At 35.5% G+C, this 26,471-nt stretch overlaps 1 protein-coding gene across 7 annotated transcripts in view; it reads right to left on the bottom strand.

Moving 5' to 3' along the window:
* The window catches only part of LOC136042327 (exostosin-3-like), a 121,582-nt gene that overhangs the window by 44,901 nt on the left and 50,210 nt on the right, over nt 1-26,471 (bottom strand). The window contains exons 1-2 of one of the 7 annotated variants that reach the window (XM_065727285.1): nt 18,737-18,852; nt 196-370 (exon numbers count right to left, since the gene is read on the bottom strand). In XM_065727285.1, the coding sequence (XP_065583357.1) occupies nt 196-306 (111 nt within the window). In that variant the 5' untranslated portion in view covers nt 307-370; nt 18,737-18,852. Of the gene's footprint in view, nt 1-195; nt 371-2,443; nt 2,542-3,988; nt 4,028-18,689; nt 18,853-26,471 lie in introns of those variants that run through there. The other 6 variants (XM_065727282.1, XM_065727281.1, XM_065727288.1 and 3 more) reach the window with 6 other exon arrangements.

Raw genomic sequence — 26,471 nt, 5'->3', positions numbered from 1 at the left:
CTAGTTTAGCCGTATTACACAGGAAGATAAGTCAATTAATATGGGAGGATGCAAATCTGGCTATTAAATGCAATAGCTGCCCAACAATTAGCAAAGAAAATAAACAAATAAAAAAAAACACCCAGGGATATATTCAAAAAACAAATATTTCAAAATATACAAAAACCCATCTGTTTAATAAAAAGCTAAACTTACGTTTGAAATTGAGATATGCATGATAATTATAAAACCAAATATTACAAGATAAATGGCCAAAGTTCCAGCAATGCATCGGTTCAAACTCAGCTTTTTGAAGTTGATCCCCATATTTGATCAGTGTCACCAGATTTGTCTCCACATTTTCAATCTAAACTCACCAAGACATCCAGAGCTGGAACATAATTAAAACAGATAAAATTTAAAATTGACAAGAAGAAAAACAAAGCAGATATCATTTAAGACTAAGAAGAAGAAAATTAAAATAGATATAATTTAAGATGAACAAGAAGAAAAATAAGCTATTTGATATCAATTTCCAGCCAACTGAGATACCTGAAATTGATAGGTATCAATTAGAAACTGAAAACAATGATGAAAAAAATAGTTATTTAACTATTTACATTAGTGTTGCAGCTTTGAAAAGGGCTATATGGCTGTTCAAATAGAAACAAATTATGTGAAAACTATACATGCCATTTAAGACATGCCATTTAAGAGATACTATCTATAGAATAAAATAAAATTAATCAATCATGTCCAAAAAACAAGACTTGACCAATTCCAGTCTAAAGTTTCTGCACCACATAAAAAGTGATTATATGTATTAAGCATAGAATCAAGAGAAGTTGAAGAAAAAAATAATTAGGGGGTTCCCTGGGCTTTAATAATCAATACAGCATAGGTGATAAGAATATACAGCACATAGCATTCTTCTTAAAGAGGTACATGCTGAACTGTCTCTTCTGTTTACCTAGCTTTCCCTAGGTCTCTAGATTCGAAGTGTTAGCCTGCAGACAGAAGTAAAATAACCAGTTACTTGAAGTCTCTGGGTACCATAGAGTTCTTGACAACCACTAAGTAAAATCTTGAGTCCATTATGCCAGGTATTACACTATGTTTCATATGTAAATTAAGATTTCAGAGCATTGAGTCTAGAATTTCAAAACGGAAAATTTGAAAAGTAGCTTAGAAGTAAAAAAAAAAATTGGAATTCGAAATAGTTTGACGTATGAGGAATTGGAATATTTTACAACATTCTAAGAAAAACAAATTGGGTTGCATCCCTAAAGGCAGCATATAAAACAAAGGGCAGTCTGAGTGCAACAACCAAATTTCACAAAAGCCTCTTTTGTACATTGTTTAAATGTATGGTTTTCAGAAAGATACTTGGTAACGGGTTCTAAAGCTGCAATCAAGAGTTTCCTTTTCTTGGCTGATCTTGATGGGTTCTTTTTTGAGGATAGGTTAAGGCTTACTAGTCTAGAGGAAGAAATCCACCAAAACACAACTTCTGCATTGCTATTCCAAAACATCAAATTCTGTTAAAAACTGTGGTCTATTCTTCAATAAAATGCAATATTAAACTGTAAAAAGTGAATAGTATGATTATGGGGACATGTTTCATAATCATTCGGTTTATACGACCTAAGTGGGAAAAATCATGGTAAAGCCATACAAAACTGTGGTGATTTTTCCGAGTTTTGTCAATTAGTGATAAGATAAATGATGGGAGGAAACTAAAATTAGGCATTTCCAGACATGATGAATCATATTCTCCTTATTTTGTTGTATTTCAGATTAGGCTGGTATATTTCTATAGCCTTATCCCCTTTCAAGCAGGTTGCTTCAGGTGGCTGCTTCTAACAGGTGGTCGCTTTAACACTATTTTCCTGTTCTTAATTACTCATGTCAATTAGTCAGTCATAATTTTTTATTACTACCCTTTTTTATTCCTGGCCGTAACAGAGAATAGGTGTAAGTAATCAAGAATCCTTGTTACAAGGAAGTGTCTTAAAAAACTGAGGTTGCAATACCTTAATTCCTCAAGGAATAGACAAATAGAATAGTCCTTGGGCAACTTGATTAAATGGCTCTCAAATGTTTCCATGAGTATATTACTTCATCAGAAGTCTACAAATGATGCAATAAGGAGTAGTTACTGGTTAATTCTTTTCAAGATTACATTGAAAATACAAAATTGTTTCCTTTTCACTGAATAAAAGCAAATTTAAATATGTTTGAATCACGTATATTTTTTTAGGTGCTCACCATACTCTGTACATAAAGTTTCCTGAATTAAACACAGAGAAAGCAAAAAAACAGGAGCTACCGTGTGTACAGTTAGCCACAAAAAAAAGTGCAGAAAAGAAAAAAAAGGATCAAGCTTCCATGGATTCTGTTTCAAAGCCACTAAAAGCTGATTTCTTCATTACAAAGGGTACTGAAGTTCGTGGTGAAAAAGTACCTGAGCTGATTGTAAACTGCATTGTGGAAGACATGCATCCACTTTACCTCGTTGAACAGCCAGCTTTCAAAAGATTGATTCCAGAGCTGGCTCCAGACATAGCTGTTATTTGTAGAAAGACCCTGGGGAAGAAGCTGGATGATAAGAACTAAAGAAAATACTGGTAGCTAACTTTAAAGCACTGATTACATCTATCATAATTCAACTACTGGATTTCTATGAACTTTGATGATCCAAAGGTCACATGTGCTATGACCTTTGATGACCCACAGGGTCACATGTGCACGACAAGATTTCAGGAAAGAAAGAGTATAGTATCAAGCATGACGTAGGTAAAGTTAAAGGGGTTCTTAAAGACAATGCAGCAAACTTTGTTTAGGCTTTCAGACAATTTGAAAAGGACAAAAACAAAGGAATTGCTGAAGATGAAATTCCTTTCCCAGATCTGTGTATACTGATAGATGAGAGACAGAGTTTGCTGAATTGTCTGATAAAGCTTATTAAACAAATGGATTCACTGACATTGTTTGCACGCCTTTGTACCTCCATTATACTTTCAACATGCCAGTCACAAGCTAAACTTATTAGCCTAAAGCTTAGTTCTGACAAAGCACAAATATTACTTAGCCTAGCAAAAATTGCTTTACCAAGCTACAAAAACGTCTTCCAAAGCAGAAAAAAATTGCTCAACCACGCTTAGATTAAATTAGATTAATTTATTTCAAAAACATGTATACAAAACATTTTGCTGCACCTGCTAAGAAAGCCCCGAGGGGCTTGTTGGCAGCAGGTGGCAGTCATCTCTACTCTACATATTACTACATACAAAGATTCTACTTATGACACTCACGCATTATTACTATACTTTTGCATCATTACCATACTATTCTTTTGCAAGGAAGAATCTCTCAACAACAGCCTTGAAGGAAGCCAAACGACTCGAATTTCTTATTTCAATTGGAATAATATCCCATACAGAGGGGGCAAAATTTCTAATCACGAAAGAAGCTCTAGCCGTATTTCTAAATGTGTGTACCAGATTTGATGCCCCTCGTGTATCGTGGCTATGAAGATCACAATTAATGGAGAAAAAATTTTCGAATGAAGAGGGAAGTATATTATTAATAAATTTATATGTGAAAATACTAACTTGGTAGTCTCTTGTTTTTGAAATATCAAAAAGTTGATTCTTAGTATAAAGTTCATTAATATTATGAGTAAATAAAGTTTTAAGTGATAAAAGTTTAACGGCTTTATTTTGGATTTTTTGGATTTTTTTATAACATGATACAAAATTACTAGCCCATAAAGAGCAACCATAGCAAATATACGGGTAAAAAATAGCAAAATAAAGTAACCGAAGAATTTTATAGGATACTAGGTTTTTAACTCGGCGAAGCACACCCAGAGATCTGGACAACTTTGAAGCTATAATATTTGAATGTGCTTCAACTTATAACTGAAAAAAATCGTGTTACAAGGCAGTATTTTTAAGAAAAAAAGAGAATAGATGTTGGAAAATTAACAACAAGCATTAAATCATACCTTATATTGTATGATATACACTGCAAAGAATACAAGGACCTGCGAATAAATGAAAATGCATGAAAGAAGGTGGCGAAAACACTGGATGAATCAGGTAAAATGTGTTTGGTGTTATATCAATCTTTGAAATGAGTAGCCTAGCTCTTAATAAATGAAGGGAAAACACATCTTAAGCTATTTGCTGAAAATCCTTTGTACCCTCTGTTTATATCAGTATATGCTGTAGGCTTACATCTGGCCAAAGAATATTCATAATAATACAGATCCTTCAAATAAAACTGAAACAATTGAGGAAAAAAAAAAAATCACCTTCAGCGCAAATTGCCCAGCAATTTTCATTTGCCCCCAAAAATTCTTTTTTCATAAGCATATTTTTGTTTTGCTTTGTCAGAACTTAGCTTAAATTGGTTCAAAACTGAAGATACTGTTGACAATTCTCTATGCCATAGCACAAAACATATTAATTACTTGCCAAAAAACCAGTTTCTTCAGCAGTAACAAAATTGAATCCTGATTATGATGCATTGTGATAAATACTAGATTGGCAGTGAGGAAAACTTAATGCAGTGTTTGGGATGCTTCAAAAGCGAAGATTGAAAGTAGATACAACCGGGTTCATGCAGTAGTGTGAGTCTATGATGATACCCTTTCAATTATATAAGACGTATACCAAGCCAAAGAAGAACTTTAAAAATATGTAAAGTATATTGCACCCTTGGTAAGTGTACTACTGAATAGTATGTTTGATGATATTGTTTTCTGAGATATTTTCTACTTTCCCTTCAAGCTTGTAAAGATGTTCTCTAATAATGTAGCATAACTATGTTCAAGAACAGAATGTATATTGATAACTGCAAGTAACAAGCTGCAAACATGTTGGTTGAAGAGGCTAAAAGGCTAAATTTTGGCAAATCTGATGATGTTCAGCTGAGTTTCTTGCCAGGCAAGAGATCTTATGAGTTTTAAAGGACAAAAGCGGCTTGCTAGAGTTGATTTCTACCGGAAACAAAGTCAATATAGAATTTCTACACGTTTTGCATAACAACAAAAAGGTGACAAGTGTGAGTGTTGTAATGATTGTGGCATTAGTCTGGTCTCTGTAGGTAGCAAATTACTTAGTAGTATGATATTTTTTAGACTGCGGTTTTAGAAAAGGTAGAGGATATATTGACCAAGTTTTCACTCTTAGGTTAATAATTGAGAAGTCCCTTCGTTGTCAAACATCTTTGGTCCTCATTTTCATCAATTATGAGCAAGCTTTCGATTTTGTTGATAGAAGAGCGTTAGCAAAGGTCTTATCCTTATATAGTATACCAGACACATACATTAAAGGGACTTGTGCTATGTATGAGAATAATACTGGTGCAGTTAAGGTAGGAAATGAGGTTAGCAACTGGTTTTATACTAAATCAGGAGTTCAGCAGGGTTGTGTTCTATCCCCCTTTATATGGATCATTCTAATGGACTTCATCTTGAGGAGCACAGGAAAGGCAATTGAAGAACACAGAATCAAATAGGGAGGAAAAGCACTCCTGGTGTGAGCAAAGTGTGAGCAAAACGAATGAATTTTTAGAGGTTTTGCGAGTTCAGGGTGCTAGAATAGGTTTGGAAATTAATGTTAAGAAGACTAAGTCACTAAGGCTAGGAATAAGTGAAGAAGAAAAGGTGACGTTGGGCAACAAAAAGATTGATCAGGTGGGCAGCTTCACTTACCTTGGTAGCATTATTAGTAAAGATGGTGGAAGCAGTGAAGATGATAAAAGTAGAATTAAGGCTCAGGGTGTTTTTTCACAGTTAAATGAAGTTTGGAAGAATAGGAAGATAAGTCTGTAAACCAAGATTATAATAATGGAAGCTACAATGATGACAGTGGTCAAATTTGGCTCTGAAGCGTGGGCAGTCCAAAAAGCGGACGAAAATTTACTAGATGTTTTCCAGAGAAATTGCCTACAGACTGTTTTGGGTACCCGGCTGACTGCCAGTATTTCAAACAGTAGGTTTTACAAAAAATGCAGTTCAATCATGCTTTCTAGGGTTATAATGAAAGAAAGGTTGAGATGGCTAGGCCCCATTCTGCAGACGAAGGATGACAGATTTCAAAGATTGTCCTTTTTGGCCAACCATCTGGGGCTATACAGAAAGCAGGTTATCCTCGTCTGGGTTGGGAGGATGTCATAAATAAAGGTTTAAAGGGAATAGGAACTTCCTGGGAGGGTGTAAAAAGGGAGGCCTTGAATAGATTAAGTTGGAGGAGGAGCAAGCGTAGCTGTGTTGGCCTCAGGCGGCTTGGTGCTGCAGTGAGTTATTAGTATTAGTAGTAGTAGTAATAGGAACTTGCTTTTCTTATGGACAACCCTCATGCCTGCCATGTTTCCAGAAAATATGATGGTATTTTGCCCTCTTCAGCCACTTTTGATTAGATTTTCTTTTTTTAGATTAGATTAATTCATTTCAAAAACATGTATACAAAACATTTTGCTGCACCTGCTAAGAAAGCCCCGAGGGGCTTGTTGGCAGCAGGTGGCAGTCATCTCTACTCTACATATTACTACATACAAAGATTCTACTTATGACACTCACGCATTATTACTATACTTTTGCATCATTACCATACTATTCTTTTGCAAGGAAGAATCTCTTAACAACAGCCTTGAAGGAAGCCAAATGACTCGAATTTCTTATTTCAATTGGAATAATATCCCATACAGAAGGGGCAAAATTTCTAATCACGAAAGAAGCTCCAGCCGTATTTCTAAATGGGTGTACCAGATTTGATGCCCCTCGTGTATCGTGGCTATGAAGATCACAATTAATGGAGAAAAAATTTTCGAAAGAAGAGGGAAGTATATTATTAATAAATTTATATGTGAAAATACTAACTTGGTAGTCTCTTGTTTTTGAAATATCAAAAAGTTGATTCTTAGTATAAAATTCATTAATATTATGAGTAAATAAAGTTTTAGGTGATAAAAGTTTAACGGCTTTATTTTGGATTTTTTTATAACATGATACAAAATTACTAGCCCATAAAGAGCAACCATAGCAAATATACGGGTAAAAAATAGCAAAATAAAGTAACCGAAGAATTTTATAGGATACTATGTTTTTAACTCGGCGAAGCACACCCAGAGATCTGGACAACTTTGAAGCTATAATATTTGAATGTTTTTTCCATGATGGATTTTCATCAATCATAAAACCTAAATACTTTGTTACCTTTACTCTTTTTATTTGATTTCCGTTTATTATTAATTCTAAATTAGTTTCAATACTAGATATCCGAGAAAATAGAATGTAGTTAGTTTTATTATAATTTAATGTCAAAAGATTGAAATCTGACCACTCAATAAACTCGGTCATTGCCTTTATCATTTTATCAAAAAGTAGATCAACTGATGGAGCAGCTACAAGTAAAAGAGTATCGTCTGCAAAAAGGATTATACCAGCCTCTAACAAATAATACTTAATCCGATCTATAAATATTAAAAATAAAAGAGGACCTAGTATAGAGCCCTGGGGTACTCCGCAAGTTATCGTACTAGCTTCAGAAGTAAAACACCCATTCACCACAACCTGCTTTCGGTCACTTAAATAAGATTCAAACCAAGACACACTCTTTCCGGTAACACCGATTTTTTCCAGCTCAAGTAATAACTGTTTATGGTCAATCGTGTCAAAAGCCTTTTTCAAATCCAGGAATAAAGCAGCTGGAGTCAGACCCGCTTCAAACGACGTATTTACCCAGTCGACAAGTTTAATGGTTGCCATTTCTGTGGACATTTTTTTTCTAAAACCAAACTGAGTATTTACAAGAATTGTATTATTTTCAACGTAATCAGTTAGCCTGGATCCTATCACCTTTTCATATATTTTTGAAAAAAAAGGGAGGATAGAAATGGGTCTTTTGTTTGAAGGGTCGTCTCTCTTACCTCCTTTGTGCAATAGTATTATTTTAGCCACCTTCAAAACTTCCGGGAAAATTCCTTTTTCCATAGAATTATTAATCAAATTACATACAACTGGTGTTATAACTGATTTAACTGATTTAGCAATCTTAAGAGAAATCACGTAATATTTTCAACGTAATCAGTTAGCCTGGATCCTATCACCTTTTCATATATTTTTGAAAAAAAAGGGAGGATAGAAATGGGTCTTTTGTTTGAAGGGTCGTCTCTCTTACCTCCTTTGTGCAATAGTATTATTTTAGCCACCTTCAAAACTTCCGGGAAAATTCCTTTTTCCATAGACTTATTAATCAAATTACATACAACTGGTGTTATAACTCATTTAACTGATTTAGCAATATTAAGAGAAATCCCGTCTACGCCACTTGAGTTTGATTGGATTCTACTGATAATTGTACTCACTTCACTTATGCTACAAGCATTAAAAACCAGCTGATTTTCTACTGGAATTTCCGACTGAACTATTTTGGGAGGCCGCTTAATTCTTTTCCGAGCATCGTCACAAAGTTTCGCTCCCTCACTAGAAAAGTAATCACATAAATAATTCGCAACATCATTTGGGGTAGTCAAATTCCCCCTCTCTGTTTGTAAATATATTAATAACTTCTATTTTACCCTTTTGACCCAGGAGTGAATTTACTGTTTTCTATGTTTTTTTCATATCACATTTATGCTTCATAAATTCATTTTGTAAATACATTTGTTCAGCTTTCCGTTTTAATCCGTTTAAAGTATTCCGGTAATTTTTAAACTGCTGAAAATTAATGACAGATGGTTCACCTAGGTATATTTTATACAATTCATTTTTCGACTTATAGAATTTAGAATGCCCTGTGTAATCCATGGTTTCTTTGGGAATTTCGTACTACCTCTTTTAAGTCTTCTTAGAGGACACGTACCATTCAATATCTTTGTAAATATTGCAACAAAAATATCATACGCAACCGACGGGTTATCTTCTTCTTCAAAAACTGGAGTAAAATCTGCATCATCCATTTCTCTCTCAAATTTTTTTAAATTATCTTTTCTTAAATCACGAAAATATGTTTTATTTATTTGACCACTCTTATTTATAATCCTGTAAGATTTTTTTATTTTACTAAGAAGAAAAAGGTGGTCGGATCCATCCGTGAGTAGAACATCAGCATACGAACTTTCAAGCAGCTTTCCATCCACAAATATATTATCAATAAGAGTTGCAGACTTATCAGTTACTCGTGTAGGAATAGTTACCAGGGGGTACTGGAATGATGAAATCATAGAGTTAAGAAAATCTAGGCGGCTTGTACTTTTAAGGAGGTCAATATTGAAATCCCCCATTACTACTTTATATTTATGATCATTACTAACTTTCTCCATTACATGCTCCATTTTCTCAATAATAACATCCTCATTAAATGACGGTGTCTTATAAACTAGACAACTACATTTTTGTAGTTGTCCATAGTGTCCAACAACTACATTTTTATCAGATTTATCTTCTATTTCAATAAAAAGAGTCTCAAGTCTTCCCTCAAGCCAAAGTGAGAGATCCTCCCTTACCCAATACGAAACTCCTTCCTTTATCAACAAAGCCAGACCGCCTCGCTCCATAACCTGTCGTTCTTTTCTTTCACTAACATATCCTGGAAACTGGAAATACAAACACTGAAAAATTATCCCTATTCGATACAAACGTCTCACATAGTCCTATTACTAACGGTGTTTCTTGCATATCACTTAATATGTTACATAGTGTAGGGTATGCAGTCCTAAGGCCTTGACAATTCCAAAATGCAAAAATAGTATCTTCTTTGACCAACCATTTCTTCAGCGACTGACTATCCAAAAAATTACTAGCTTTCATTGCTTGAGTATTATTTCCTTCACTTAAACCATCATTTGCAATAGGGGTGGATAATAATTGGTCAACAGACAGCCGATTACTTTCTAAGTCTGAAAGCCTGTTGGTCATACTGTTCATGATAATACTCTAGTATGCTCAATAGTGCGAACTCTTTGATATCTTAATGACAAAACAAACAAAAAAGTTTTTGACACGAGATTAGCAAAACAAAGCAGCCAACCCCAAATAAACGAAAGAACTGAGGATGGATTCAACATGTCAATACTGGTCACTGATAGGGTCATTCAATGACCTATTTCTCAAGATGGCTGAACTGTTTTCCGGTTTGGCTAGCACACGGCCACCATCAGTCCAAACATTCTGAGCTCCAAATTTGTCGCATGCCAGATTCAGCAGTTGCTTACGTTTTGGCGTTAAATACTCAGATATAAATACTTTGGATCGGGCGAGCTTCTTTTTGTTCATGAACACGCGCTTTGCACACTCAGATGAATGAAAAGTGACGAGAACAGGCGGGATAACATTTTCCGCTGATCTAACTCGAGTATGTAAGCGCTCAGTTGACTTGATGTCACTAGCAAGCACACGGATCTCCATCTTAGCATTAAATAGCTCTAGAACGCTATTGGGCAGCGTTTCTCCACCTATCTGAGTCAGTCCATGGATTAGAAGAACGTTCGATCTTCTTTCCTGTTCCAAATCGTCGTTGCGGTATTCAAGAATTTCGATGCGATTTTCTAGCGCCGTTATTTGAGCTTGAAATCCCTTGAGCATCTTTTCAATATTTGCAAATTTTGAACTGTAATCGAGACTTATTGCATCATAGATCTCGGTAACAATAGTGTTAACTGCTTGTTCACTGATCACGCCTTTGTCGCCTGAACATTTCTCAATCACCTGTTTGTGAATATCCTGACGAAGATTCCCATTATTTCTTGATACACGTCCAGAAATGTGGCTAGTTCAGTAAAAGCACCTTGAACTCCTTTCGACTTTTTCTTTGAAGCTTCGGGGAAATTTTCTTCGAATGGCAAAATGAATCCCTCACTCAGTGATGCTTTTTCGTGTGATCCGTAGCAAAATACTTGATAAGATTTTCCCTTCTTCGATGCAGTTATACTAACTATTCGAACAGGCCACAAAGGGTAGCCGTAGAATTTGCCAAATGAAACGTCATTAACACTGTAAGACATCGCAAACTTGATAATGTCTAATTTCCTGAGCTTCCAACAAAATGGGAAGTGCGGGACCCGGTACACCTGTCCCCATCAGTTTAAGTACAAAAGTACGGCCGGTACCACTACGGCTCTTCTGTACCGTTCCCGCTCTCTTCTGCATTTGGAGAGCTCGACAAATTAAATTTTTTTTCGCCAAAATAGGTTGATGTGGCAACACTGCTGGCTGATTAGTTGGCGTTGCCTGATTTTGATAAATTCTAAATGTCCAAACTTTTAATTAACAGGTATTTGTTAAGGAAAAAATAATTTCAAATTACTTGTAAAGAATAAGAGTCCGTAAATTTCCACTTGATTAAGCACAATTTATTTTATTTTCCTGTTCAGCCACTAAATTCAGTGCTAAAATCAATGCTTAATTTTGAATTTCACTAAAGCAATTTCACTAAATTGTCGATAAATATTGGATAGTCTTAATTAAATTCGCACTGCTTTATCCCGACCTATATTATATAGGTCACTGATCATGAAAATACCTATAAGAAAATCCACGGCTCCCAAGGGAATTTTCACTCAGTAGCAAAATAATCCGCTTATTCAAATTATAATCCTTTGGTCACTGAATTAATTTATCGAAATATTAGCTGTAGGTTAGGTAGAGACTATAATCCTTTTGCAATAAGCTATATCCAAAAAAGGTCCTCAGGCTTGAGTGGTTGGCAATGGTAAAGTGTAGCACCTAGTACTTAATCAGAACAAAAAAAAGTTCTTTTCAACCAAAACATTGATCTTTTCTTTGATATGACACCCATTGTTTCAGTTTTGCAGATATGACTTTCAATGACTGTACTTACAATTACTCAGATAACAAAAGGATCAAGTATATGACTTAGTAGCCAAACAATGTAAAAGCTTGAACTTTTACTTATTTCAGAGGGTACTTAGAAAAGTAATTAAAACATTAATTAAGCCAAATTATGCATTCTAATCTTGAGAGCTGTTTAAGTACATTTTTGTTCATGTGGGTACCACTTAATACTTAAGCAAAAATTTTGCAAGTACTTGATACTTAATTTGAAGTATTTGCTACAACATTGCCTGCAGATTGGTAGATAGCACATATCACCTCAGCAAACAAATGTGGTAGACAGATCAGGCAGTAAACTGCTGACCAATTAGCATCTCCTCTGCTTTTTGGAAAAGGGTTCCCATTCTGATTGGTCAGTTGAGACTAACCTTATTGATTCCTATGAATATGTGACAAAACTTACAGGCCAGGTTTTTCAGTAGACATGACTTTGCTGGACTTTGTAATTGTATTTGATAAGGTTTGAGGAAAACAAAGAAATCTTTTCTTGAATGCCATGAATGTGAAAAGTGGAGTGCCCTAAAGTACAGTCTTGGACTCAAATCTGTTTAATATGTTCACTAACAATACACCTTCAAATACCAGGATTAACACCATCTTAATACAGACAATTCAAAAGCAACTGATCCTGTCAAGAGTTCAGACAAGAAACCACACAAGCAGACTCATGTACATGTTTGGAAAAGATTTGGAAGCTGGAGTTCAACATTAAGAAATACAAAGTCACCCATCTAAGTAAAAGTAACCCTAGAGCGAATAATGTGGAGTCACAAAAGAGAACAAGCCAGCCTATTATCAGTAGCCATGTCGAACAAAACCTGGTTGTGTTAGTTGATAAAGAGCCGAAATACAACATACATGCTTAGAATACTGCTGGAGTAGTTGCTCCTCGTCAGTCATTAAGGGGATTTCTAAAGGATGGATTTGACCTAAGCTAGGTAGTGGTAAGTACATTGAAAACTCAATTAACAAACCTGAACAGAAAACTCTAGTATCAGTTCAGAGAAGTATAGTAAAATGCATTAAAAGTCTCTATAGCACCCCATGACTCTACTGACTTGAGATCACCCACACTGGAATATTGCAGCAACAGAAAGAATATGATTATTACATTCAAGCTGTTCAACTATGAAAAGATTATTCCAGACATCTTTCAACCAGATAACTCTTCATAAACAAGAGTACATAACCAAAAACTTTCCAAGAAGCATGCCAGCACAAAACTGTGTTTTCTTACTTTTTCTTGGCAAAAGATATTAAGAGCCCTTGGTGATATGGGCCACTCAGCCATTCTTAATGAAACTAGAAAACTTGATAGATATAAGTTCATTGTAGAATGCTAGGCAGTTTTCTGTCTGAATGGGAGTATTATGTCCTTCTTCCAAGAGAAGATAAGTCAAATTATAGTAGTATTTTTTCAAGGTCTCTGCAAGGAACTAAATTAGGCGATCCTTTCCATTTTTTTCAATAGAGCTATAAGTAGTTACCAAAATTGGTTTTAGTTCACAAATGAATTCAAAGTTTCGGACATGTTAGTGCCCCTAGTATAAAACTTAGCATCCTTATCTAAGAGACTGAAATGTAACCCAGACAAAGTGAAGCTTACTTAGAACACTAAAAGGAAGTTTTTTAATGTCAAGAAACTGAGTACCAAAGACTCTGTATGGCTTTAGGGTGCTTGGTTAGACAGTGAACCATAGTTTGATTTTAATTTATTAAAATACTTTTACTGAAATCTTTTTCTTAATTTAAACCTCTAGTTTTCTGGTAGTTAATTTGAGAACAGTTTATTGTTGATATGTTTAAACCTTACTTATATGTGCTTGTCTTATATAATCTAACTTTGAACAGTAAAAAAATCTTATGGTATCAATTTCTTTCCTTATAACAAATGAGACTGGCTGCATTGACTTGAAACTGAGCATCAAAGAATCTGTAAAGCTCTTAGGTACTTTGTAAGGCAATTAAGAGACAACTGTTGTTACTGCAATGTGACAAGGGTGCCAAATATTAACCAAATTGACAAGCTTATTTAAAAAAAGAATAAAAAAAAAGAAAACACAGAATGAAGGCAAAAAAAACTTGGGGGTTCCCCCTGGACCCCCAGTGACAAAATGTACTCTAAAACTACAAGTACAGCAAACAAGTATTAAATGAGAAACAGTTGACAATGTGACAGCTACTTTCAGTCCTGTTACAAAGATACTGTTTTTGTTCAACATGTAAAATGAAGGACTAAGAGGGATGCATGTATCATCTTTTGACAAATCAAATTGGTAACTTTATCCTATCTAATGTAAACTCTTACTCCCCACTAAGTTTGGTTGGATTCCAATGTCCCACTAAGGTAGAAGTCATGATAGAACAAATTTAGGAATTCAACATCATCTGTCCCCACCAGTGGATGACTAAGTTAGACAAGACATATAATCAAATACTTTTACTCAGTTCCTTTTCTTAACTTAAAAGCTTTTTATCATGTTTAACTCTTACTTATTCATGCTTCTCCTCTTTGACTCTCATGCTTCATTGAAAATTATAAACCTAGTAGTTAGACAGCTAATCACCATCTTGACAGTTAGATCACAATGCTGTATTGTATTGTATCTGATTAACAATGCTTCTTGACTACTAAGGTCCCTGCGTCAGCCCTGCAGTGCATTCCTGCAGCATGATTTGATCTCTGGGTCCTGTATTACCAAGCTAAGGTCAAACCCACTGCACCACCACAGGACAAGATCACAATGCTTTTATTCACCATATTAAAATTTGAATCTTTTGCCATTGGATTTGTCTAAATTTTCTTAATAAGTGTTTCATTGGTTTGAGCATTTTAGCTATACACAATGATAAATGTTTCAAATGTACTGACAGTTGATAGGGGAGCTTAATCACAGATGTACATTTTTAACTTGAGTCCAATCTTGGAAAATACTTTCCAGAATAGAATCTTTAAGTTAGAAAAAACATCTTAATCATGGACAAACTAAATTACAGACAAGATTTTGTAAAGAATAATAATCGCATTTAAAGAGGCTAGTCGATAGGATGGCTTTTTCTTGGCCCTAAATATTAAAAAAAAAGTTTTGACTATAGCAGGCCAATTTAAACTGGCTTAATCCTAGGTATTAGTAAATTCCAAAGATTTGAAGGTATCAACAAGATCTCTAAGATTAGTAATCTAATCTCCATGTTTATGGAGGATACAATTTTAAAGAGATTAGGAACTGTCTAAATACAGGGAGTTTTACCCAATCTGAAGTCAAATGTGAATTTGTTGTCCCTATCTGATTTTGCCCTATGTGTGATTAGCCTTAATGGATTTTATTGCTGGCTATTTCACTTAAACCCTATTTTGTTGATCTTAAAATAGTATTTGCTACCCTGTTATTACTTCTGTTGCTGTTCTTTGTAGCTCCTTGGACAACTAAATTTTCTTCATTAAGTTCTACATAAGGGGCTTTTTCTACCTTAGAAATAATGGGATAAGGTGAATGAAACTTTCAGGAATCGATCCAGGACCTAAAACATACCCCAGAAAGGAATTGCTAAGTGACTATCTTTTCCTTATTTTTAAAAAAGCTTAATTCTATGTTTTCATTGGCTCAAGCTTCTTAAAATACAATTCTTATTATTTCAGCAAAATTTTAAGCAATATCAAGGTTTTTTCTAAATTAAAAAACATAGAATTCTCCTTGGACAACTAAATTTTCTTCATTAAGTTCTAGATGAGGGGCTTTTTCTACCTTAAAAATAGTGAAATAAGGTGAATGAAACTTTCAGGAGTTAATCCATGACCTAAAACATACCCCAGGAAGGAATTGCAAAGTGACTATCTTTTCCTTATTTCTAAAAAAAACTTAATTTTATGTTTTCATTGGCTCTAGCTTTTTAAATACAACTTTTATTATGTCAGCAAAATTTTAAGCAATATCAAGGCTTTTTCCTAAATTTAAAAAAATAGATTTATACATTTTAAAAAGCTTATGTCAGGATTTAGCAAAGGCATAAGGCTCAAAACACTTTCCTTGTGTCCCATTTGAGAATTAAATCTAAACTAGCTTATGGTTTCATTTGTATATTGCCAAGATTGCAGAAGGTCACCTAAGGTCAATGTCCTTTGAAGAGGGGAGAGATAAGTACTTCAAAATACATTCCCAAGGGATATTGTGATTTATTTGTGAGTTTCATTCTCTTAATTCAACAATTTTCAAAGATAGAAAAAAGCTGCTTATCTAGTATTTTCTTTCACCATTGACATGCTCAAGTTAGCCTAACTAAAGATCAATATAGTGATTAATTTTCATTTATCTGGACTTTGAGTCCAAACTTGCAGATGACTGCAAAAATAAACCAGAAATTCTGGAACTACATCTCAAGCAAAGATCATAACTACCACAACATCAAATGTCTGATGAGGGAAGACAATAGTGAAGCAACCAATCTAAGAGAAATTACAGAGCTGCTCAACCAACAGTTTGCCTCCATTTTTACATCTGAATCAGATGGACAACTACCACCAGCACCTCTATCCAACACCAATAATCAAATGACTGAAATAATCATAGACAAAGCTGCCATACTAAAGCAACTTTCAAACCTTGATGCCAACAAATCTGCTGGACCAGACAACATCCAACCGAGGTTACTGAAAGAAGCTGCAAGCATCATCACTGCACCCCTTACAAACATCTTCCAGTCTTTGCTTGACTCCAGCACTATTCCATCTGATTGGGAAGAGGCAAATGTGGCCCCCATTTTTAAGAAAGGGGACAAATCCAGAGCAGAGAACTACAGACCAATCAGCATAATGTCTATCATTGGCAAGCTTCTTGAGAGAATCATGAATGATGCAATCCACAACCATCTTTAAACCCACAATGAAGAAAGGGACTTAGGTGTACTCATTGACAATCAGCTCAAGTTTCACTCTATCATAAGGAATGTGGTTTCTAAGTCTAATACAGGACTTGGCCTACTCAAGAGATCTATTACAAGCAGATCACCCAAAGTCTTTCTGAAACTTTATAAGGTCATCATAAGACTGAACCTTGACTTTGGAAACTGCATAGCTGCTCCCCAATATAGGTGACACAAGACTTCTTGAGGGCATGCCACCAAGGTTATAAATGGGCTGAAAGACCTCCCCTACAATGAAAGACTAATAAAAACTCAAATTACCCACTCTGGTGTACTCCCACAGACAAGGTGACATGCTGCTTACCCATAAGCTCTCTAATGACACATCTAGTCTCCTCAACCTGAATATGTCCTACCAATCCCATACAAGAGGCCATTCAAAGATACTTCCTAAATGCCATGTGAACAAAAGAATGTGTCAAAACTTCTTCTCCAAAGAATTGTCAATGACTAGAATTCCCTCTCCAAGTCTACAGTGTCAGCAACCTCACCTATAACTTTCAAGAAGTCACTGGATAGTGAGTGGTCATGCAGGAACTGGAAATATTGTTGGCAAGATCCAGATCAGTAACAGATGTCAGTCATCATCACTCGCAGAGCAACACAGATCCATTGGACCTTATTGCTCTGAAGTGTGAATTAAGGTAATTTATATCATAACTTAGATTCTACTGATGCTTCTAGAAAACTGTAAAACCTTTAGACTTTTGCTAAGAAACACACAAAAAAGAACACTGTATTGTATTCTAACAATAATTATTAACCTAAATAGCTATAACCTCTAGCATAAAATACATAAGAGTGCCTGGGAAAATATATCATACTACATACAAATCAGGTAAGACTGTAGAGTTATGGCTCTACTGAAGGAAATGCATTAATGAAAGTAGTAATTTTATATCCCTTATCTTATACTATTAACAAATATCATGGTTGCTTGCCTGACAGCAGGCATCCTATCCATGACCCATGATGGACTCATGTCTATTCTTAGGATACTCATCAAACTTAGAGAAAATGCTAGAACAAGGTTATAAAAAATAACAAGAAAATAAAAAAGAAAATAACAAAATAAGAAATAAAAAAAAGAAAATACAAAAAGAAAATAACAAGAAAATAACAAAAAAAATAAAAAAATAACAAGTTTATAAGGAAAAAGGTTATACATTAAGATATGCAGCATGTTTATGTAAATTAGATTATCACACATCCTTATATCATTATTCACATTTAAATATCATTTAAAAACAGTATTTTTTTATTTAATATTTAACCAGTCATAAACAAATCCTTCAGGTGGGAATGGTGTCTATTGTCAGGATAATATAGGGCAAACCTAAAGACAAGCCTGGCAATGGAAGAGAATTAAATGATAAATTTTGTCCTAGGTCTACATTCCTTAGTCTACCACAAAACAATATCTTTGCAAGCTCACAATGATGTATGCCTTATTTGATTTTAATGTTTAAAACTGTTCAAGCTTATGCCAAGCCAGTAGGATATCCTTCTTATTAAAGGATGGCTTGTTTAAGGTTAAGAACTATTGTAGCATGGGGCTAGCTAGTGATGAGGTGGGACAAGCTATAGGCTAAAGAATGGACTAAAACTTACTCCACAAATGTGGCCAATATTCAAAATGTGGTCATTCTTCCAAGTCCTTAAATATTTCCCTAATAATTTAGGGAACTAGTGTTTTTTGACTGGACCTATGACATTTTTTTGAAAACCACAAAAATTACTGTCCTATTTCCTCTGTCTCCTGCCATTCCAAAAAAAAATGAGCCAAGTCACAAATTACTTTTTACCTCTAGCCTAAAAACAACTCACTGCTGGACAGCCTAAATATCATGATATAGCATAAGCCTAGCCAGTGATGAGGTGGCACAAGCTTTAAAATTCTTGTCCTAAAAAATAAGCAAGAAATTACTCAGCGGAAGTGGTCAAGTCTTCAAAATGTCATTATACCATAAATACCGCTTTTTGATGTTTAAATATTCTGCCATTTTAAAGAAATTAATGGCAGAGTTGTCATATTTCACCCATTCAGGTCTTTCCAATGAAAATGAGTCAAGTAACAAATTACTTTCTTCTATCACAAGCCATCAGCCAAAACTCGACACTGACAGCAATTTTTCTCCTAATAGCGCGTTTACACGGACGAGAATTCCCGTCGCGGACAAAGGAATTCTGGTTCACTTGAAAGGATTCCGTTCATGAATCCGGGTAGAAAAAAGTCTAGCGACCAGCAAGGATTCCTTTCACCGAGACCGTTTTTGACCAATTCTGCTTGATGTGTAGGCAAGAAGAACGAGAATATTTACAGTTTTGTTGAAATTGAGCAGCAAAATATAAACTTACCTACTTTTTCAAGCATATAGACATAAAACTGAGGACGCTTTTTGTACAGAATGGTAATTACGTAAGCCTGGAGTTCTATTTACGGAGATTTTACATGAATTTAATTTTTATTTTCAGACATTTGAATTTACCGCTAAAAAAATAGACAAAATTTTCAAATTTTCTGCCAAAAGGACAAGAATCTTTTCCCACTTTTCCCTCTGTGTGTAAACATAAATCCTGTCTCCGAGACAGGATTCCCGTCAAGTTTTCCTCTCCGTGTAAACGCGCTAACAGAGGGAAAAGTGGGAAAAGATTCTTGTCCTTTTGGCAGAAAATTTGAAAATTTTGTCTATTTTTGTCTATTTTTTAAGTGCTGAAAAAAGTCAAGCTTTTGGTTTATTTTAGTATAACTTGCAAATGGAGCAACGGATCCAAATGAAAGCTAGACCAATGATGACTAGGATCAAAGCTCATATCGAGCTCTGATATCACAAGCCCTGAGAAAAAAAGGGCGAGGGGGAGGGATTTTCAAGTTTTAAGAAAGTCGAGTTTTCCTTCAGTTTAGTAGGGCCTGTAACTACTTCCACCCATGGCTTGCCCAAAGCCTGGAAATAACCCTTTTCCAAAATAAGTCATACTGAAGCCAACCTTCAACCAAATATATCATCCCCAGAGAAAAATTAATTTGTATGGCACTATGTATTTACCAAATGACATACAGTGATCATAAATTCTGTTGGTCTGCCAGTCCCGGTCTTGCTAGTTTTGGCCCTTCCAGATAAGCTAGGACAATGAAATTTGGCAGGCGTATCAGGGACCAGACCAGATTAAATTTGAAATAGTTGTTTCCGCGATTCGACCATTTGGGGGGGGGGAGTGGGAGGACTCAAATTAGATCGGATCTTACTTAAATTTGATATTTAGAAGGATATCATGTCTCAGAGCTCTTATTTTAAATTCCTACTGGATCAGGTGACATTGGAGGGGGAAACCTAAAATCTTCGAAAATGCTTAGAGTGGAGGGATCGAGATGAAACATAGTGGGAAAAATAAGCACAAATCCTATATACGTGATTGACATAAACAGAACAAATTCACTCTCTTTTGGGGAGTTGGGGGGAGGGTTAATTCTGAAAAATTAGAAAAAACTAGGTATTTTAACTTACGAAGGAGTGATCAGATCTTGAATTTAATCGGATGAAATTTCATATTTAGAAAGATCTTGGAACTCGGATCTCATGTTTTAAATCCTGACCGGATCCAGTGTCATTGGGGGTATTTGGGGGGGGGGGGGACCGGCAATCTTGGAAAACGTTTAGAGTGGAGTGATCAGGATGAAACTTGGTGGGATGAATAAGCACAAGTCCTAGATACGTGACTGACATAACTAAAATGGATTTGCTCTCTTTGGGGGAGTTGGAGGGGGTGTTAATTCGGAAAAATTACAAAAATTGAGGTATTTTTAATTTACGAAGGAGTGATCAGATCTTGAATTTCATCGGATGAAATGCATAGAGTGGAGTGATCAGGATGAAACTTGGTGGGATGAATAAGCACAAGTCTTAGATACTTGATTGACATAACTAAAATGGATTCGCTCTCTTTGGGGGAGTTGGAGGGGTGTTAATTCGGAAAAATTACAAAAAATTGAGGTATTTATAATTTAAGAGCGGGTGACCGTTCGTGAGGTATTTTTGAATTTGATATTAAGAAGGAACTCGTGTCTCAAATCTCTTATTTTAAGCCCCAACCAGTTCTGGTGACATTGGGGGAGAGTTGGAGGGGGAAACCGGAAATCCTGGGAAACACTTAGAGTGGAGAGATCGGGATGAAACTTGGTGGGTAGAATAAGCGAATGTCTTAGATACGTGATTGACGAAACTGGACTCGATACACTCTCTTTGGTGTAGTTAGGGGGGTCCAGTGCTTTGGCAAGTTTGCTATTTCTGGACATGCTAGGACAATGATAATTGGTAGGCGTGTCAAGGACCTGCACAAATTAACTTGATAAAGTTGATTTCCCCGATTCAACCATCTGGCGGAGGGGGCTGAATGGATAGGAAAAATCAGAAAAATGAGGTATTATACTTGCGAGTGGGTGATCGGATCTTAATGAATTTTTATATTTAAAAGGCCCTTGTGTCTCAGAGCTCTTATTACTCTGCTCTTCTCACGTTTCAAAACTCTTACCTGAAAGTGTAAAGGACTTTATTAGAGACCTAGTCACCTAAATTGGCTTTAGTCCAAAACTGGTCGAAGAATATGAACAGTTATTTATATTTACAAACATTGCCAAACACAGGCTACTGTCCGTCAGTGCAACACGATGGTTGGGTCTTAGGCAGCGATTTACAGGATTTTAGAACAGTGGTGTGCCTTGGTTCTGTTCCAGAGTGATCAGTCAAACAACGCTGACACTGAGAGGGCTAGTAGGGAGAAGGCAATGCCGATTTAGTGCGTCATGAACAATCCTATCCCTTCTACAAAGCATATCTGTATTTTCTGTCTTTTACGATGAAGAATATCAATGTGCTCAATCTGGAGTTTCAGAGCAGAACAGTTCGCGTTCACAGTATTTTGAATTGCACCATAACTGCATTTACCTCGCTATTGAAGGCCTTTTAAATCCCAGTGTTATAGAAAGGGCTTCACATTAGGAAGTTTTGAAACTCTCCCTGAAGGATCAGACACTCCGAAGTATAGTTCTTCTGCTGAGCTAATTGAACCTCGGCCCAAACACTGGGTATCATTTGTTATTGTCGTTTTCTGCTGAAGCTTGCAGAGCTCTGAGAAACTGCAAGTCATATTATATAAGTCTCTGCAGGCAGATCGCAAAGAGGTTCAACAGTGAAGATCCGGGTTGCATTGGTAGCTAGCAATCTAATAAGAGACGATCATGAAACGCTCAAGAACCTCGAGTGCATCAATCCTGCCGTTGCTTTGAGCAGTTCGGTCAGAACATTAGTACCAATCATGGTTCAATTTCCAAATTGGCTGGGGAATGCTGATCGGAAAACAGAGGGTAAAAGAGACATCCTTGATATGCAGTGGTAGGAATTAGAGTCTAGGACAGATTTCGTGAAAAATAGACATTGTAAAATTTTTGAATCAGATATTTTCTGGAAAAATTTGTTGTTGGTGAAAAATGGTAGGGGAGAACCTATGTTTGATTGTCTGCTAATTTATGTTGCCGCTGTACTGTCTCCCCAATTCGTCTGCTGAGTAAGAACGGCAGTTCTCAGTTTTGTGAAAAATAAAGACAAAGACTAAAGACAGAAAGTGTTCTTGTAATGGTGCATATGAAACAAATTGTGCGCAGAGACAAGGAAAATGAGGAAGTAGCGACTTGGTCCATACCGCCGCAGTTAGTGTCGAGAATTTCAAGGTGGAAACAAATTTTGTCTCGACGGCAGTTTCTTGTTTGTGAGGCACCAAAAAATATCCTATTTCAATAAACTGCAGTCTACTCAGATATTAAATTACTGTGTATTTTATGGAGCTGTAAAAACAACAGAAGGATCGATGCATTCGAGGTCCTTGAACGTTTCATCGGTGCCATCTATCCCTTAAGGAGATGGTAAGAAAAAACCGTATAATACAGACAACACTTATTAGGTGAGGTTTCGCTCGCAATCCGTTTCCGGTAGAATCTTTCCTCCCAACAAGATACTGTAAGAGTGGTGACACAACTCTTGCCCTTTTGAATTCACTTCTTGCAGGCACAAAAGGACAATTATTGTCCGGCTCGGTCAAGTCTGCATAAAAGTGATTTAAATAAACAGGACAGTAGTTTACCGACCGGTGAAAATTTGAAGTATATTGTTGTTTCTTCTTCTCCGACTATCGCGACTAACCCCAATTGAACTAAAATAATCTAGTAACAGACTTAAGGAGAAAAAAAAAGGAGAGCCTTCAAGGTGGAGTTTGCTTCTGTACTGTGCAAGCCCGCTCCTATCCTCAACCAATCAGATGTAGCTCCATGCTTCTTAGGTAAAAGAAATATTTCGCTCCCCTTAACTCTAACGAATCAATGTTGTCAGCCTTTGCAGCGACATCTGTAGTTTTAATAAAAAAATAAAATAAAATTCGAGTGACAAGCGAGAGCAGTAGGTTTATTTCAATGAAAACAAAAGATGTCGGAGGGGGGGGGGGCAGAGGGGGATATATAAATGACGACGGGGACACAGGGAATATTCGATTAGTAATCACCATCAACAAAGCTCAAGGCCAATCATTAGAAAAATGCGGTTTAAATCTGAATACGGATTGTTTTTCCCATATACAATTATATATATATAAATATATATATATATATATATATATATATATATATATATACTAGCTGTTGGGGTGGCGCTTCGCGCCACCCCAACACCTAGTTTGTGGGGGCATTTCGCGCCCCCCACCAAGCCCCCCCGCGCGCGTAAGTCGTTACGCGCCATATTAATAACGCGCCATTGTAGTTGTGTCCCTGTGTCCCACCTGTGAATATATATATATATATATATATATATATATATATATATATATATATATATATATATATATATATTTAACTACGTAAAACTTGCGAATATATAATATTCTTGGCTGTCCTATTGTCTGTGCATATAAATAGACTATCAGTTTTAACGACTCTTGAACATGCAACATATAATTGTCCATGGGAAAAACAATCTCTATTCAGATCTATACCTCATTATTCTAATGATTGCCCTTGAGCTTTGTTGATGGTGATTGCTAATCGAACATTCCCTGTGTCCCCGTCGTCATTTAGTGCCCCCCGGCGTCCCCGTTGTTGCTGTTTCCCTGTGTCCCAGTCGTCATTTGTGTCCTGGTGTCCCAGTCTGTAGTTTCTCTTTGAGTGTCGTGGTCGTCATTTATATTCCCTCTGTCCCGCTGTGCCGGTCGTCATTTCTGTCCCGGTCGTCATTTATGTTCCGGTGTCCCGGTCTGTAATTTCTCTTTGAGTTTCCTGATTTATATTCCCTGTGTCCCGGTCGTCATTTGTGTCCTGGTGCTTTGTTGATGGTGATTGCTAATCGAACATTACTTGTGTCCTGGTCGCTTTCTCTTTGAGTGTCCTGGACGTCATTTATATTCCCTATGTCCCGGTGTCCCGGTCGTCATTTGTGTCCCGCTGTAATTTCGTCAGTCGACAAACATGACGTCACTCGACACACAGACACACAGACAACTTATTTTTATATGTTAACACTAACTTAAAGGAAATTTATATATTTGAAATCAGCATAAGAAATTAAATTCTTTATGTATAGCTATTGGTGTTAAATTTTTTTTATTAGAGAATTTCGGCCACTATTGAACCTGGACGCTCCTTACTAAGTTTGTTACCACGAACTGCTTAAAATCTTTTTCTCTTTTTACTCTAGTTTTAAATATTATAATACCTCATCATTCTCATCATTCAAATTATACTTTTAAATTCCACAAGTTCTTAACCCTTTCATGGATTTTTACCAAATATCACAAATTCCCATAATTAAGACCTTCAATTTTTTAAAATTGACAGCTCGAAGACCAAATTTTAAAAATTTCACCAATTTCAATTGGCAATCTTTAGATGTTTAAGCCTTTCGATTCGACACCTAAAAGACTTCACTTTTCAAGAATTATACCACCTTTCAAGTGCCAAACTTCTTAGACTTTAGATTGTCAATGCTATAGAAAGTAAATTTTTTTTTCTAAGCTTTATTCCTTTTTTCAGGAGACACAGCTTATATTCATTGTGGAATAGGAAAGCTTCTTGAGCAGAATACTTCCCTCAGAAGTGTTAATAATAACGACGTTAGTTCAGCTGAAGATTTTGATTGTTCAACAATAGCAAATGGAAACACTGACCACTTTTGTCCCTGAAACTGTAATAACCATATTTTTTGAATTGATAATTATACTAAACCTGCAATACTTTTTCGCTTTAGTTTTTATTATCAAATACATTTTTGACCAAGTTTCAATTATTGTTTGAACGAATTAAAAACAAACTACAGCCAGAGATTTTTTTTACCCGCGCTCCCCTTCCCCTTACACAGAACTATTTCTAATCATTCTGAGTTTTGATGCTTGAGTCAGTCCATTGTGATTTTTTTTGCCTTTATAAATGTTGTCAAAAAATATTCAATATTTATGAATGAGCTGTGTTCTTTGCTGGTTTTCACCACTTATGCTGCAGAAGGAGGAAATTGAAACCACAAGAACCTGATTTGAATCAACGCGGATATTTTTTCCGGTCCTTATAGAAATGTACACACTATAGTTCAAGTACGGTCGGAATCATAGGATGCTATATGTATCCAGTCTATCAAAAGGCGTATCTGCAAAATCTTAAGAACGGCTGAGAGTTATTAAGTTTAAACTCTTAGGGTATGATTATCAATCATGCCAATCATGTCAATCATTGTCAATTTTTTATTTGTCTACATAAATTTTGATTAAAAAATGTCAATATTTATGAATGAGCTGTGTTCTTTGTTGGATTTTACCACTTATACTGCAGAAGGAGGAAATTGAAACCACAAAAATTTGATTTTAATCAACGCGGATAGTTTTCTCCGTTCCTCACAAAAGAGTACGCGGTTTTTTTCCTCTTTTGTATCTACAGAAGAAGGAAACTGAAACCCCAAGAACTTGATTTGAATTAACAAGGATAGTTATCTCCAGTCCTCATAAAAGAGTATACGGTTTTTCTTTTTTGTGTCTGTCTTCCGATGCGTTCTTGGACTAGTTCCACAATAGCTCAATATACACTAAGAGAAAATTTTCAGACATCAAAATACTGAACGTTAAAAATAACGATGACTGTTAAAAACAAACTTTAAACTGATAATGTTAAAAACAGTGTATCTTATAAATGCACAAATTAACTTTAAATTAACTTTAATAAATTAAACTTTAATAAATTTTAATTTAATTTAATAAAAATTTTATAAAAAACTTTAATTTAAACTTTAATAAAAAATAAAACTTTAATAAAACTTTAATAAAAAAATTTTAATTTAATAAATTAACTTTAAAATTCCTCGTTATTCTTCAGCGTCTCATTAAAATGAAGCTGTAGCGTGGACATGAACTACAAACGTTACAGTACGGAATTTTCACCTCAGAAAACTCTCTAATTTTGTCGGTGTCAAGCTTTTGACGCTAGAGTAAGTGTTCTAAATTCAGTTTAAACTTGAATTATTTCTTTAATTAATAGCTTTTTATAGTGCTGAATCGTTCTTCCATTGCATAACACAATGGATTTCTTGGAAAAGTAATTATGTCAGCTCAAGGAATTGTAGTAACTCAAGCATACTGCATAGAAATAAACATTACGTGAGGAGATTTGAGAGCCTGGAAGGGTGTGAAA

Source organism: Artemia franciscana, unplaced genomic scaffold (genome assembly GCF_032884065.1).
Source record: "Artemia franciscana unplaced genomic scaffold, ASM3288406v1 Scaffold_1109, whole genome shotgun sequence".
NCBI lineage: Eukaryota > Metazoa > Arthropoda > Branchiopoda > Anostraca > Artemiidae > Artemia > Artemia franciscana.
Note: the sequence above shows the minus strand (reverse complement) of the source record. Positions and strands in the feature narration are given on the sequence as shown.